At 36.9% G+C, this 13,913-nt stretch overlaps 2 protein-coding genes across 2 annotated transcripts; both read right to left on the reverse strand.

The window, feature by feature from the left end:
* Window positions 1-5,411: 5,411 nt before the first annotated feature.
* LOC142177372 (uncharacterized) lies at window positions 5,412-6,596 on the reverse strand. Its single transcript, XM_075245853.1, has 2 exons — window positions 6,279-6,596; window positions 5,412-6,152 (listed from the first exon to the last, which is right to left on the reverse strand). The coding sequence occupies exons 1-2, from the start codon at window positions 6,594-6,596 to the stop codon at window positions 5,412-5,414; spliced, it is 1,059 nt and encodes a 352-aa protein (XP_075101954.1).
* A 3,057-nt stretch (window positions 6,597-9,653) lies between these two features.
* Window positions 9,654-13,697, reverse strand: LOC107795055 (vacuolar-processing enzyme). The gene is given in 9 exon segments (NM_001325597.1): window positions 9,654-9,917; window positions 10,014-10,220; window positions 10,740-10,946; window positions 11,034-11,082; window positions 11,227-11,426; window positions 11,533-11,618; window positions 11,755-11,911; window positions 12,507-12,671; window positions 13,423-13,697. Coding segments are annotated over 9 exon segments (1,485 nt in total). The 5' UTR covers window positions 13,654-13,697; the 3' UTR covers window positions 9,654-9,734.
* Window positions 13,698-13,913: the final 216 nt, after the last annotated feature.

Here is a 13,913-nt window from a genome sequence, read left to right on the forward strand (position 1 = left end):
TTCGACAGGGTCTCCCCAAATGTTTTCAGCAAAACAGATTCGATTTCATCGTCTTCTAAGTCGTTCCCTTTGATGGCACATGTGTAAGAGGTTACATGCTCATTTGGATCGGTCGTTCCGTTGTACTTAAGTATTTCGGACATACAAAATTTCTTGGGGATCGGCTTTGGGGCCGCGCTTGGGGAAAAAAGTTTTTGCACGAACTTCTTGGAATCCAATCCCTTCAATATCGGGGGTGCTCCTAGGATTTGATCTACCCTGGAATTATAGGTTTCAACCCTTTTATCGTTTGCTTCGATCCTCTTTTCCCCTGAATCTATCCGCTTTGTCAGCTCCTCGAATATTTTTATAATTTCGGGGTTAGTCCCCGATTTTTGTTCATTCGATATTACCACGACCGGTTCCGTTCTGCGGGTGACTTCTTGGGGCAGATCGGGTTCAACCCTACTCGGTGCCTGGGTTTGGCTCTGTAGATGAGCTATCGCCACCTGTTGAGCTTTCAACATTTAGAATATCATGCGTTGGTTAATCCCGTCTTCTTCAATGTTTTGTGTATTTTGAACTGCAGATCGGGCTCCACCACGGACGCTATTTTCAGGGTCGGTAAGCAAGTTTGCGTCGATGGCCACGTGTGAATTTACATCAATTGGATCCGCAGTCTGAATTCCAACGACATCAACGAGTGGCCCCGCATTAACGGGACCCATGTTGTTATTCTCACCTTAATGACCGACCTCGTTGTAGATATGTAGAGGTGTTATTTCAGAGTTTGTCATTTTTTGCCTGAAATCAAAGATACTTCAAAGAGCAAGTATGAAGATTTGTCTCAAATAACCACTATTATCCTAAGCCATCTGTAGGCGCCAAACTGTTTACCCCAAAAATCGGATAACAATTGAATTTATACGTAGTTTTAAGGATACATGATTCAACTTGATACAAAGTGAGAAATCATATTTAATATGGAAGAATAAGTAGAAAAATAAATACAAACCATGCATATTTAACAATTTAAGACTCGCAAGGTTAATTTTCGTCGAATTTAGATGTGATATTATTGAAGTCAGAACAATATGAACTAGCTGGAAAAAATGGTATCTTGTTCTCTTAAGTATGTTACAATATCTCAAGACTTACTCCATTCCCCTTTCCCTTTATATATATAGGGAGATGAAACCTTTAAGACATTATTTTATAAGAAATTAAGTAGACCGTTGGTTCTCTTTTTGACTTAATCCCATAACTTCCGCCATAATGATTGGTAAATGGCGAGAGTCACAGATACTTGTCGTGTGAGTGGGTAAAGCTTTTCTTCGAGGCTGTTAGAATCAGGGTCGGTCGTGCCCCTGATAAGCCCGAGGGCAAATCTGATGGTCTTGTTCGAACTTCAACCCTTGATATCGAGCTCAGTTACATATGTAACTTCGATCTCTTATGTAGGTGCCGAGTTTTGACCTATTATTCCAGATGCCTCGATCAAGCATAGAGCTCGGTTTTACCCGCATACAACAGTATTAATCGATTTCTTATATTTGAAATCGATTTTTCTAATTTTTTGAGTAGGAGTTTGACAAATAACACTTTAAATGACAACTATCATTTGTTTCATGTTGACACAAAAGCTCTCGGATAATGAGATTCCAAGAATTCCTCTTATATGGGTATTTTCAGTTTTCAAACCTTTCCACTTATGAGTTCGGACATATAGACTTTTCTTGTTGCACCTGATTTCAACTCATCTTTTAGAAAATTGAGGTTTTTTTAGAAGGCACTTACTTTGATTTAATGTATGATCCAAGATTCTTTATCTCCTAAAACAAAAAATAAAGTTACATTTTCTATCTAAATCAAATATATCGAAGTTATCGAGTCGAATAAACCAAACAAAATTGGATAAAATCAATACGCAAAACTACTTCAATCCAGCAATCGATGCTCTGATACCATGTTAGAACTTGAATTGTGATCTTACAACTATGAATTAACAACATGCAATGAATAAAGAAATGAGATCGAAGGAATTTTCTAGAAAGAGAAAGAGAGAGAGGATATCTTCATCTCTGATTTCGTTTTTGGCTGAATATCAAAACAATGAGGAAGATTACATTTTTGTCTACTAATTAATACAAAAGACTACTAACAGACTCTAACTTTCTCTAATTACACATTGACCCCTATAGTTTTGATACTCCCCCTCAAGCTGGAGGGTGAAATGCATCTAACACTCCCAGCTTGGACAATAAAAGATGGTGTTGGCTTACACCTAATCCTTTGGTCATAATATCTGCAATTTGCTCCTTGGTGGGCATGTAATCAGGTGCTATCAGTCCTTCTTTAATCTTCTCCCTCACAAAATGGCAATCTATTTCTATGTACTTGGTCCTTTCATGATAGATTGGGTTAGCTGCTATCTGCATTGCTGCTTTACTATCCGGGTATACTCCCACAGGTTCTTGTACTTTTACATTGAGATCCTTTAGCAGTCCCACTAGCCAAACAATTTCTGCAGTGACTGCTGCCATACTCTTGTATTCTGCTTCTGCAGAACTTCTGCTCACTGTCTGTTATTTTTTAGACTTCCATGAAACCAATGAGTCACCCAACTTGATCACATAACCAGTCACTGACCTTCTTGTGTTTGGGCATGCTGCCCAATCTGAATCACAATAGGTAGTTACTTGTGTTAGTGCTCCCTTTTTCAGAAATATACCCATGCCTGGTGACTTCTTGATGTATCTGACAACCCTCATGGCTGCTTCTAGGTGAGACTGTTTTGGATGTTGCATGAATTGACTCAGCAACTGTACTGCAAAGCAGATGTCCGGCCTGGTTATAGTCAAGTATATCAACTTGCATATTAACCTCTGATATCCATTGATATCCTTCAGTTCCTCATCATCTGTCTTGTTCATGTGTTTGTCATAATCAATTGTTGTCAACTTCAGATTTTGTTCCAATGGAGAACTAGCAGGTTTTGCACCACTTAATCATGTGTCTGAGATGAGTTGTAGAGCATATTTTCTTTGGTTTAATAGGATTCCTCTCTTGGATCTCATGATCTCTATTCCTAGAAAATATTTAAGTTCTCCCAAGTCCTTCATTTTGAAGTTGTTATGAAGTGTGTTCTTTGCTTCATCTACAAGTGTGTTGTTACTGCCAGTAGTTAGAATGTCATCAACATAGATAAGTATGATGACTATGTTTGTCTTCACCTTCTTAGTGAACAGGGAATGATCATAGGCACTCTGTAAATATCCAGCATCAGTTAGAGCATTGGTCAATTTGATGTTCCACTGCCTTGAAGCTTGCTTTAAACCATATAAAGACTTATGCAATCTGCACACTTTGGACTCCCCCTGCCTATGGAATCCCTGAGGTAAATCCATGTAAACCTCTTCAATCAAATCACCCTGTAAAAAAGCATTGTTAACATCCATTTGGAAGATATTCCATCCTTCAGCAGCTGCCATGCTAATGATGATTCTCACTGTCACCATTTTTGCTACTGGTGAGAAAGTTTCATGGTAGTCCAGTCCTTCTCTCTGAGTATAACCTTTTTCCACTAATCGAGCTTTGAATCTGTCAACTTCACCATTAGCTTTGTACTTCACTTTGTAGACCCATTTTGAACCAATTGCTTGTTTTCCTGGGGGCAAATCTACTATTTCCCAGGTCTTATTGTCCTCAAGAGTCTGGACTTCTTGTTTCATGGCTTCTATCCACCTAGTGTCTTTTGAGGCTTCCTTAAAGGAAGTAGGTTCTATTGTGGTAGAGAATTCTGCTAGATAAGACTGATATTGGATTGGCAAGTGAGCATAGCTGACAAAGTTGGTGATTGAGTGTGCATTGTTCCGAGTAGGTGTCCACCCAGTGACAAAATCTTTATGCCAAATAGGTGGTTTCACTCCTCTACCAGATCTCCTCAGTTCAGTAATGCCATAGACTGGTTGCATAGGCTCCCCTATTGAAGATGTTATAGGTGCTGAGGCATCGGATGGATCATGTGCTATTTCTTGTGTCGGATTTCCATCTGGTTCAACTGATGTCTGATCTCCTGCTGTTGGTATTGGTAGCTCTTCTTCAGCTGAATGTGCTTTATCTTCTGAAATAATATCTCCAGTACTTGCAGTATCATCTCCATCTGCTGCAGCAGCATTTCCATCTCCTGTAATAGAAAAATGCTCACCTTCATGTGTTGATCTTCCTTCTGAGTGTATTGGTGCACCAGTAAATTGAGTAAATATATCCTCATTGTCTTCTGTGAGATGCTTAAAAGAAAATATGTCTTCCTTGAAGCTCACATCCCTGCTAACTAGGAAATCCCTGGTGTCCAAGTCATATAATTTGTACCCCTTTTGAGTTTCTGAATACCCAATCAAAACAGTCCTCCTTACCCTTGGTGAAAACTTGTCTTTCCTAGGTAGTATACAAGCATAACATAGGTACCCAAATACCCTCAAATGGTCTATTTTAGGTGTCCTACCAAACAACATTTCATAAGGTGACTTTCCCTTTAACACTTCAGTAGGCAACTTATTAATCAGATAGACTGCAGTTTTTACACAATCACCCCAAAATCTTGAAGGCAAACCACTTTGGAATTTTAGAGCCCTGGCTACTTCCAAAATATGCCTATGCTTCCTCTCAACCACCCCATTTTGTTGGGGTGTATAAGGACAACTACTTTGATGTATAATTCTCAGTGAAGATAATAACTCATTACATTTGCTATTAAAGAATTCTGTTCCATTGTCAGATCTCAATGTCTTCACACTAATACCAAACTGATTCTTTATTAATGAGAAGAAGTCTCTCAATACAACTATCACTTCACATTTTGAATGTAACAAACAAGCCCATGTATATCTACTAAAGTCATCAACCAAAGTAACAAAATAGTACTTCCTGTCATAAGTTGTTGTCTTATATGGACCCCATACATCAATGTGCACAAGCTGAAAGATACTATCAGTCTTACTGATACTGATAGAAAACTTTAGTCTACTTTGTTTTGCTAATGGACAGATATGACAATCTCTTTGTACATCTATCTTGACTTTATCCTGCAAATCTGGTAGGTGTTGTATAGCTGTTGTTGAAGTATGTCCTAGCCTGTTGTGCCATAGTGTAGTGTTTATTTCTTCCCTTTGAACAGATGTTACTGCTATATCCTTTTCCCTTGTGAGTATGTACAATCTATTGTCCTCTCTACCGATCCCCAGAACCTTGCCATTGTAAAGGCCTTGAAAGATGACAAAGTGAGGATAAAAGCAAGCTGAACAACATAGTTCTTTTGTCAATTTTGATACTGAAAGCAAGTTGAACTTAAAATCAGGGACATGTAGAACATTTGTAATTCTCTGTGTATCCATTACTATTGCATCCCCTGTGTGTGTAATTTCTGATCTAGATCATGTTGGAGTTTGTACTCCATCATTACTCTGTCTGTTTATGCTCTGGATATTTTCCAAAACATTTTTGCAAAAGGTAATATGATGTGAAGCTCCTGAGTCTACTATCCACTCATAACATTGGACATTAGACAATAGTGACACAGTACCTGCCAAGTTTGAGGATACTCCCCGAATTGAAGAGTTTTCACCTGTTGAGGTCTTTGACAACAATTTCATCAACTGATTGAACTGTTCCTCAGTAAAGTAACTCCCCTGCTGAATTTGAGTCTGATTCTTCCCAATGACATTTTCTCCAGTATTTGCAGTGTTGGCAAATAGTTTGATCGCATTGTACTGTCCTTTCCTTTTGCTCTTGAAGTCAGGTGGATACCCGATAATTTTGTAGCAATTTTTCTTTAGGTGTCCCCTATAACCACAATGCTCACAGATCATTCCTGGCCTTTTGTTCTTAAACATTTGGCCTTTTCCTGCTGCTAACATCGTTAAAGGATCTTTATTGGAATCCACTACACCTAATCTTCTTTGGCTTTCCTCCTGAACTACTACTGCATATGCTTGATTAACACTTAAAACTGGTCGTTTCAGCAAAACATCACTCCTAACATGACTATAACTCTCATTCAGTCCCATTAGAAATTGTAGTAGCCTTTGTCTTACTAGGTGTTCTACATAAGGTCTAGATTCCTCACAGTCACATGAAGGTAAAGGTGCTAGTATATCTAGCTCATCCCACAGGTCCTTCAATTTTGAGAAATAACTTGTGACAGAATCCGTACCTTGTCTTAGGGTTGCAATCTCTGTCCACAACTGATAAATTCTAGTCAAATTGTCTTAATCAAATCTCTCCTTGAATTCATCCCAAACCTTCCTTGCACTAGAAGCGTACATGATACTTGGTACTAATTTTGCTGAAACAGTACTGCTCAGCCATGACACCACAACCGCGTTGCATCTTTCCCACTGTGTGGCCAAATCACCTCTATAAGAGCTTTTGACATAAGTGCCATCCACAAACCCTAATTTGTTCTTCACCAGCAGCGCAACTCGCATAGATCTATTCCAAAGGGTATAGTTTTCTGGCCCTGTGAGTTTGAGCGAGATAAGAGCTGTTCCTGGTGCATCAGAATCCTTTAGGAATAGTGGATGATTATGATGTAAGTTCGAGATCTCGTCGTCCGCCATTACTGAACTTAGGTCAAGCTTCAAAGAATGAAATTGATGAAACAGAGACGCAAAACTACTTCAATCCAGCAATCGATGCTCTGATACCATGTTAGAACTTGAATTGTGATCTTACAACTATGAATTAACAACATGCAATGAATAAAGAAATGAGATCGAAGGAATTTTCTAGAAAGAGAAAGAGAGAGAGGATATCTTCATCTCTGATTTCGTTTTTGGCTGAATATCAAAACAATGAGGAAGATTACATTTTTGTCTACTAATTAATACAAAAGACTACTAACAGACTCTAACTTTCTCTAATTACACATTGACCCCTATAGTTTTGATAATATAGTATTTTAAGAAATAAAATACCGAAAATATCGAATCGAAATATCTAAAATTTGTACCAAACTCGAGTTGAATCCTACGAATAAACGAAAGAAATAGTTTAATTGCTCAATATTATGACCTTTTTTACAAGTTCATTGTTCCATGGCTACAGAGTTGATCTCAACAACTGTAGAGGTTTTGCTTTTAGAAAATAATAATTGTATAAAATTTATTATGTATAATTAATTAGAAAGATAAATGAATATCCTTGATGTTATGGGCAGTCGTTTCCAAAAAGAATGAGATTAGGACGGTTTTTGGCATCTAAAACCTTGTGTAAATTTAATTCCTCCATCTTAATTGTTTTTTCCTTATAATTATTCTTGACCTTTTTATTGTTACTCGAACACATGATGGGCCCTAATGTTGTATTGTACAGTGTTTACGAGAGAGAAAATGACCCTCTATAGCCCCTCAAAATTTTAATAGTTTATGTTTTTTCTCATTGACACGAAATATCCCTCTGGCCCAAATATATTACATCTAATAGTTCGAAATGTCTATTTTGTATATTTTTTATATAGTGACAGTCTATTTTATATATATTTTGTATAGTGACAGTCTATTTTGTATATTTTTTGTATAGTGACAGTCTATTTTTTATATATTTTGTATAGTGACAGTTTATTGTATATAAATTATATACCGAAATGTCTATTTTGTGTAATGACAGTCTATTTAGTATACTTTTTGTATAATGACAATTTATTTTTGTATATGTTTTGTATAGTGACAGTTTATTGTATATAAATTGTATAGTGACAGTCTATTTTGTATAATTTTTGTATAGTGACAGTCTATTTTGTATATATTTTGTAATATACAAATATTCAAATCTATTTTCACTGAAAATAATACATAAATATTCATGTAAATATATACTAATGGTGGGCCTGAAATTATGATTCCCATCAAAATGTTCCATAAATTTATGTTTTTGTTGGGTTTTATTTTCTCCACTTTTCTTGGTGGCGGGGTGGTCGTACGTGGGTGGAAGATATTGACTATTGATAGATTGGACTGTTACTGTGATTGTTATCCTTAAATAATTTGTTAAATACGTTAGTTTGATAGAATTTATCAATTGCAAGAGTTTAATATAGAAAAGGGTACATTCATCTTATACTCCTATTTATCTACATTACTAAAAAATAAGTTAAAAGAATTATTACCCAAAAAATAAAAATAAATAAAGCAAACGTAATATTAAAAACTAGTATAAGGGATGGCAATCTCTGAAATTATCCTAACAGTAAATTATAATTTTGTATAAGAAAGTTGAGGCTCGGGTGCTAAAGTGGTTAACATAATTTATTTGTTTTTGGCTACAAGTTGTAATATGCAATTTGGACCAGCAATTGTTTATAGTTTTTGCGGAGCTACTTTATGAGATGGGATAAGGCACATTGACATAAACGGCGGCCGTTGGTTTTTTTTTTTTCTTATCATTTTAATTCAAAATTTCCTTACCTTTTTTAATTGTTTACAACAAAATGAATCTAATCCATGAAATATTTAGGTGGACACATGGCATGCATCTGTCTATGCATTGAACAATACCGGACCAACTTTCATCGGAGGGGATCTCATCCCGTCTAGCACACGTTTACTGTGTTCAAGTGACACTTTTAGATTTAAAAAAATTATAAAAAAACACTGTTCACTGATTTCCATAGTTCAGTAACCGTTCAAGCAATAATCCAATAACCCTCTGCAGAAATATAATACTTTTTGGGGTAGTCTTTATATTTTGATCCTTGAATAGTACTTTTTGGATTGTCCGATGAGTAGAAATGGGATAAACCGATGGCTAAGACTTGTAAAACTTAAAGTTCTGCCTGAATGGAAACATAAATTTAAGATCATCTACTTTGAAATCTATTTATGTATTTCATAATGACTATTCAATTACCCTGCATGTACAAGTCGAACACCATCCAGTCTGTTTGACAAAATAAATAGGACTAACATGCAGTTATCGCTCCTCTTATAAAACACGGACGTCGTCAATTCTTCCAAATCAAGAAATACCAAATGTTGTAACTTGTAAGGTAAGAATAAGATAAAATGTTAAAATTAAAAAAAAAAAAAAAGTATAGAGATCGTCAAATTTCATAATTTGACTTTTTCTATTGTTTATAAGTCACTAAAGTCCAAACGAATTCCTTTAGGGATCGTTTGGTTTGAATACGGCTTGTGTCGGAATAAGTTATGCTTGATCTGACTACGGCTTGTGACGGAATAAGTGATGCTGAGATTAATTATCCTGATATTGTTGTTTATCCACTGTTTGGTATGTTATAAGTTATGCTGGAATTAGTTATCATAATATTGTTGTTTATCCACTGTTTGGTATGTTGTACTAAAAATGACAATTGCATAATTTCTAATAAGAAGGTATAAGTTATCCCGGCACTAATTACCCCCTCTACAAGATATAAGTTATCCCTGTACTAATTATAATTCCAAAATAACTTATACCAAATTTACTAACCAAACAAAGTATTAAGGTAGTATTAAATTTTTATACCAATACTATGCCTTCTTGTTTTGAACCAAGGTAATGCAAATTATTATATCATTAGCATCAGTATGCTACCACTGTACTTGCAACAGTTCGAGGCACATGTACAAAGGAAAAATCTAGGAAACCAAAAGTAGGCATTAAACATTCTAATACTATTATCTTACAAGCATAGTTTTTACTGATGTGTAGAGCAATTCTTGTTCAGTATTTATGTTAAAACAAGATAGACCGAGTGATCAAGCACTGAAGCCCCGGTTGGCAGCGGTATACTCCTCTCTCTTACGCTCATTGCAAGCAGCCATAAAAGCTTCCTCCATAGCATCTCTCGACACTCCATTGTTGCAAATGTTTGCAAATGCTCTCATGTGCTTCATCCCGTATTGTGTTAGAGAACCACAATGTAGCTCGAAAAGGCGAACCTGGTAAAGAAAAACGAATATTAAGTTATATCATGGGGGAATTCAAGTCAAATTCGAACAACATTTATCAAATAATTGCATAGATTTTCAGATTACCGTCGATTTTAGGCAATCCCAATCATCAACGAGAGGTAAACCAGGTTCTCTAACAGAGTTGAGAACAGAAGAACCCTTTGTTGGGCCGAAAAGAAAGACTCCAATTGCATCTACGCTCCCGTCTAGATGTTTTCTATGCAGCATTGTGTCCGTTATCTCTTTCCGAAGCTTGGCCTTCTCCAATGAATTGTCTGCTAGCTTCTTGTACTGTAGAGATCAAGAAAACTTGTATCAAAGCCGAGCCAAAGCGACATTGATTTTTACTACAAAGCACCACTACAAAAGGGTGCTTGTAGTGTTTCCATTTTGGGTGGTGGTCCCTTCTAAATTTGAACTATCTTTGAGAGGTGGATTCCTAGCATTCATAATTCCAATTCAATCTCTAGTTTAACGAAAAGTATCAGCTATATATTGTAATCTGCGATACATTCCGCTTTGAGAACGGTCACCAGATAGAACACAAACAAATGCACACAAAACAAATGCAACTGTACTCACTAGACAAACTTGTACCAGTCCATCCTACTCTATATGTTGGGTGTAAGAACTAAGTCACACATTGGTAGCTGAAAAAATAGGAATCTCTAAATGGTGTGAGGTGTTTTGGGGAAAGTCGCGTGGGCTTGGCCCGGAGCGGACAATATCACACCACGTAAAGAACTAATCAAGTATTATGTAAAGATACACAAAAAGAATTATGCTATGGAAATCTGAATTCAGACTTACTCTCTCCCATAAGAAGAGAAGATCAGCATCCCTCTGGTTGACAACCTCCACGTGCGCAAAAGCAATCTTGTTTGCAGGAAGATTCGCGGTGGCAGGATCAAATCCTTGGTACAAATAAACTTTTTCTGGCTTAATTTCTTTGCTTCCATATTCCATAACATGAGATCCAGCATTATAGTTGTTGAAGTTGGAAGTTCTTTCCTTCACCTACAGTGACGGTATAGCATTCAATGATGATGATGGCACACAAAATATACTTTGAGGCTCCAAATAAAAGTATTTTCGTTAAGTCACCTTCTCGTACTGTTGTTTTATTGTTTCCTTCTTCAGGTTATGAGACTCACTGAAAACAAGTTAAACATTGAGTAATCATCAGCAATTCGGTAGCTCACTTAGTCTTTAATATCGCGTGGACAGATTCGGTTTACAACAATAATTTTCCAAATCTTACAACCAATCAGTCAAGCAATCGTTTACTTTGCATTACCTATCCTCCATCCATGCAACACTATATAAGTCTCCCAAACATGTGATATATTCCGGTGGAGGTGGAGGATCCATTCCTGGGCAATACGTCCCCCAGCTGCTCTCTTCGGCATTTGATGCTGTTGTCACATAAATGTTCAAGTCTTCAGGCATCATACCCTCAAAAACACTCCCGCTCTCACAAGCTTCAATGTAGAGGACCTGCATAAAGCAGAACAAACAGAAAACTAAGTACGTTTGGGTCACCAAATGGAACTATCTCAAATGGTTCTACAAAAGTACAAAATTAAAAAGGGCTTTTCTGTACCATTTCTTTGTAGGTCCCTGCTGCATGTTTCTTTTTCAAGACCTCAATAAAATCTTTGGCATAAAGAAAAGGCATGTTCGGCATCCCTGGGACAGAGGAAGTGAGAATCAAAATAACTTAACAGAATTGTCTTTCAATCGACTGCTAATAAGGTGCATATATTATTGAAAGATTTATTTGACAATTCATGTAAACAAGATACAAGCTGGATTATAGACTCACCGAGCACCCCTGGACCACCATGATCAGAGTAATAGAGAAATATTCTGTCATTTGGTTTACTATCGACGATCTTCCCACTTCCACCTTTCACAGCACTCTTATCACCAAGAAGCACGGCATACAAGTTCGCCGCAGTGACATGCTCGCCAGTGTAATCCTATCATAATCATCTTACCAATGTGAGTTTACTGCTCGCTAAAGGCAGGGAGAAATTTACCCTTTAAAATCAGTCAAATCCACGATATGAGTGCTATAAATGTACAAGAATCAGGCTTCACATTTTTCTCATAAAGTTCTTCACCTAATTCAGGTTTCCACATTTCGATCCACTCCTATCACCAAGTTAGCGTTTGTAGTCAAATCAACCTATGATCAAGATACTAAAATTAAGGATGAAGCACATCCAGTCAATTGGAGTTGCTAAGAGTCTAAATGTTTTCACTCTGCCTATCAGACTGGTACCAACTAAATTTTTTTTTATGATAGCAGATTTGGCGTTCATATAAAAAAGGCACTAGCCTCCTTATGGTTCGAAGAGACATCCTCCCAAATAAAGGTTTCATGCCATTTTCAAGTTAGGTTACAGTAATTGCCTCATCAGCAAGTAGCAGCCTTATCATCAACTAATAGAGAGCTATGGTTCTTTGAGGTTCAATGTTTTGGTAATTAAACCTCAAAGGAACTACAGGCACTCGTATTTAACGGCAAAATGACAATACAGCGACAAGGATACAACAACATTTGGTTATTACCTTCGGCACACCAGCATAGACATCACTACCGTTTGGATGGTTGATTATGACTCCGGGTCTTGGATTTAGCTCACTCTTGGCAATGTCATCATACATGAATACAACTATGTTCTCATCTTTCAATCCTCCTCTTTTCAAAATCTGGTAAGCATGACATACATCTGCCTGCATTCACCCCAAAATGGCTTCAAAACCAATAAGCAAAGCAATATTAAAAGTCGCCAAATGATAAGATTATTTGATTTGTAAATGGAACAGTAGCTCCATCAGCTCAAATATATACCAATTCATTTAATAGCATCTGATCAGTAACCCAGAATAAATGGCGACAAATAGGGCCCTCATGATCGAGCTTATGATTGTAAAAACGTTGAGCCAGGGACCAAGGGGCGGAACTAGCCCTTCTGATATGGGTTTAAACCCTATATTTGTCATAAAGAATTATTAAATTATGCAAATTATTAATTTAGAACCTAGTAACTTGAAAAAATTAGAATACTGAACTCATAAGTTTCAAATCTTGGCTCCACCTCTCCATGGACCCCTATGCTACTTTTAGCTTCACCTAGAATTAATTCGACTAACTTCCGAAACTAAAATCAGACTAGAGTAATTCAATTTTTCGGATTAAATTTGCAACAATCAAAAACTGTAGAAAAGTAATACTATAAGCTGACATACTCTTCCTATCAAAATGGTTAAAAGTACTTTCTAAAAAGGTTGGTGAAAATAAGCTTATGTTAAATCTTGGAAAGCAAAAAGTGCCAACAAGTTTGAGTTTGAAGAGGGTCTTTTTTTTCTTTCTAGTGATTCCAATGTATCAAATTGAAACTATATTCCTTTTTTAGAGTAGTTCTTTTTCTTTAGCTTTACAGTATAATTTGCATGAGGGTATTCATGATCAGGCTTTTAATACCTGATGCCGATAATTTCCGTATCCATTAGAACCAGCCACGAGAACTGCCCAACGAACACCGTCCTTGTCTTCAGACTCATCATCACGATCTACCGGCGATCGTATTAAGGGGTCCCACCAGCGGTGCAGCCGCCCTATCCTTCTGCCATTTTTGGGTAATTCAAAAGGAATAGCAACGACCATAACCAGCAACATTAAGCTTACACATACTGCAAAACTAAAGGACCCCATTAAAGAAAAAACTCAAATTTCACAGAAGAGGAGCTGAGAATTGTGAAGTGGTTTCGGTTGTTGTACAATATGTATGTGGCGGTGAGTGTAGACATGCAGAAGCAGAGAGTGCCACCTACGAAGACTTGTGGGTCCAAAGGCTGTGCTTTTATACCAAGTGGTGGTTTTAATGTTTTGCTGTTTGTCGTTGTATGGCTTTGCTCAGAGGAGTGGAAAAATGCTGCTTGATTTTTCACCGCTGTGATTTTTCTCTGTTGGTT

The sequence above is a fragment of the Nicotiana tabacum genome, chromosome 23, assembly GCF_000715075.1.
Source record: "Nicotiana tabacum cultivar K326 chromosome 23, ASM71507v2, whole genome shotgun sequence".
Lineage (NCBI taxonomy): Eukaryota > Viridiplantae > Streptophyta > Magnoliopsida > Solanales > Solanaceae > Nicotiana > Nicotiana tabacum.

What these genes read in the sequence shown, in the direction of transcription:
- LOC142177372 (XM_075245853.1), bottom strand. Translation starts at nt 6,596, where the DNA reads ATGGCGGACGACGAGATCTCGAACTTACATCATAATCATCCACTATTC. An exon ending in ACGCTTCTAGTGCAAGGAAG is followed by an intron (nt 6,153 to 6,278) that starts GTTTGGGATGAA and finishes TCAAAATTGAAG; the next exon opens with GACCTGTGGGATGAGCTAGA.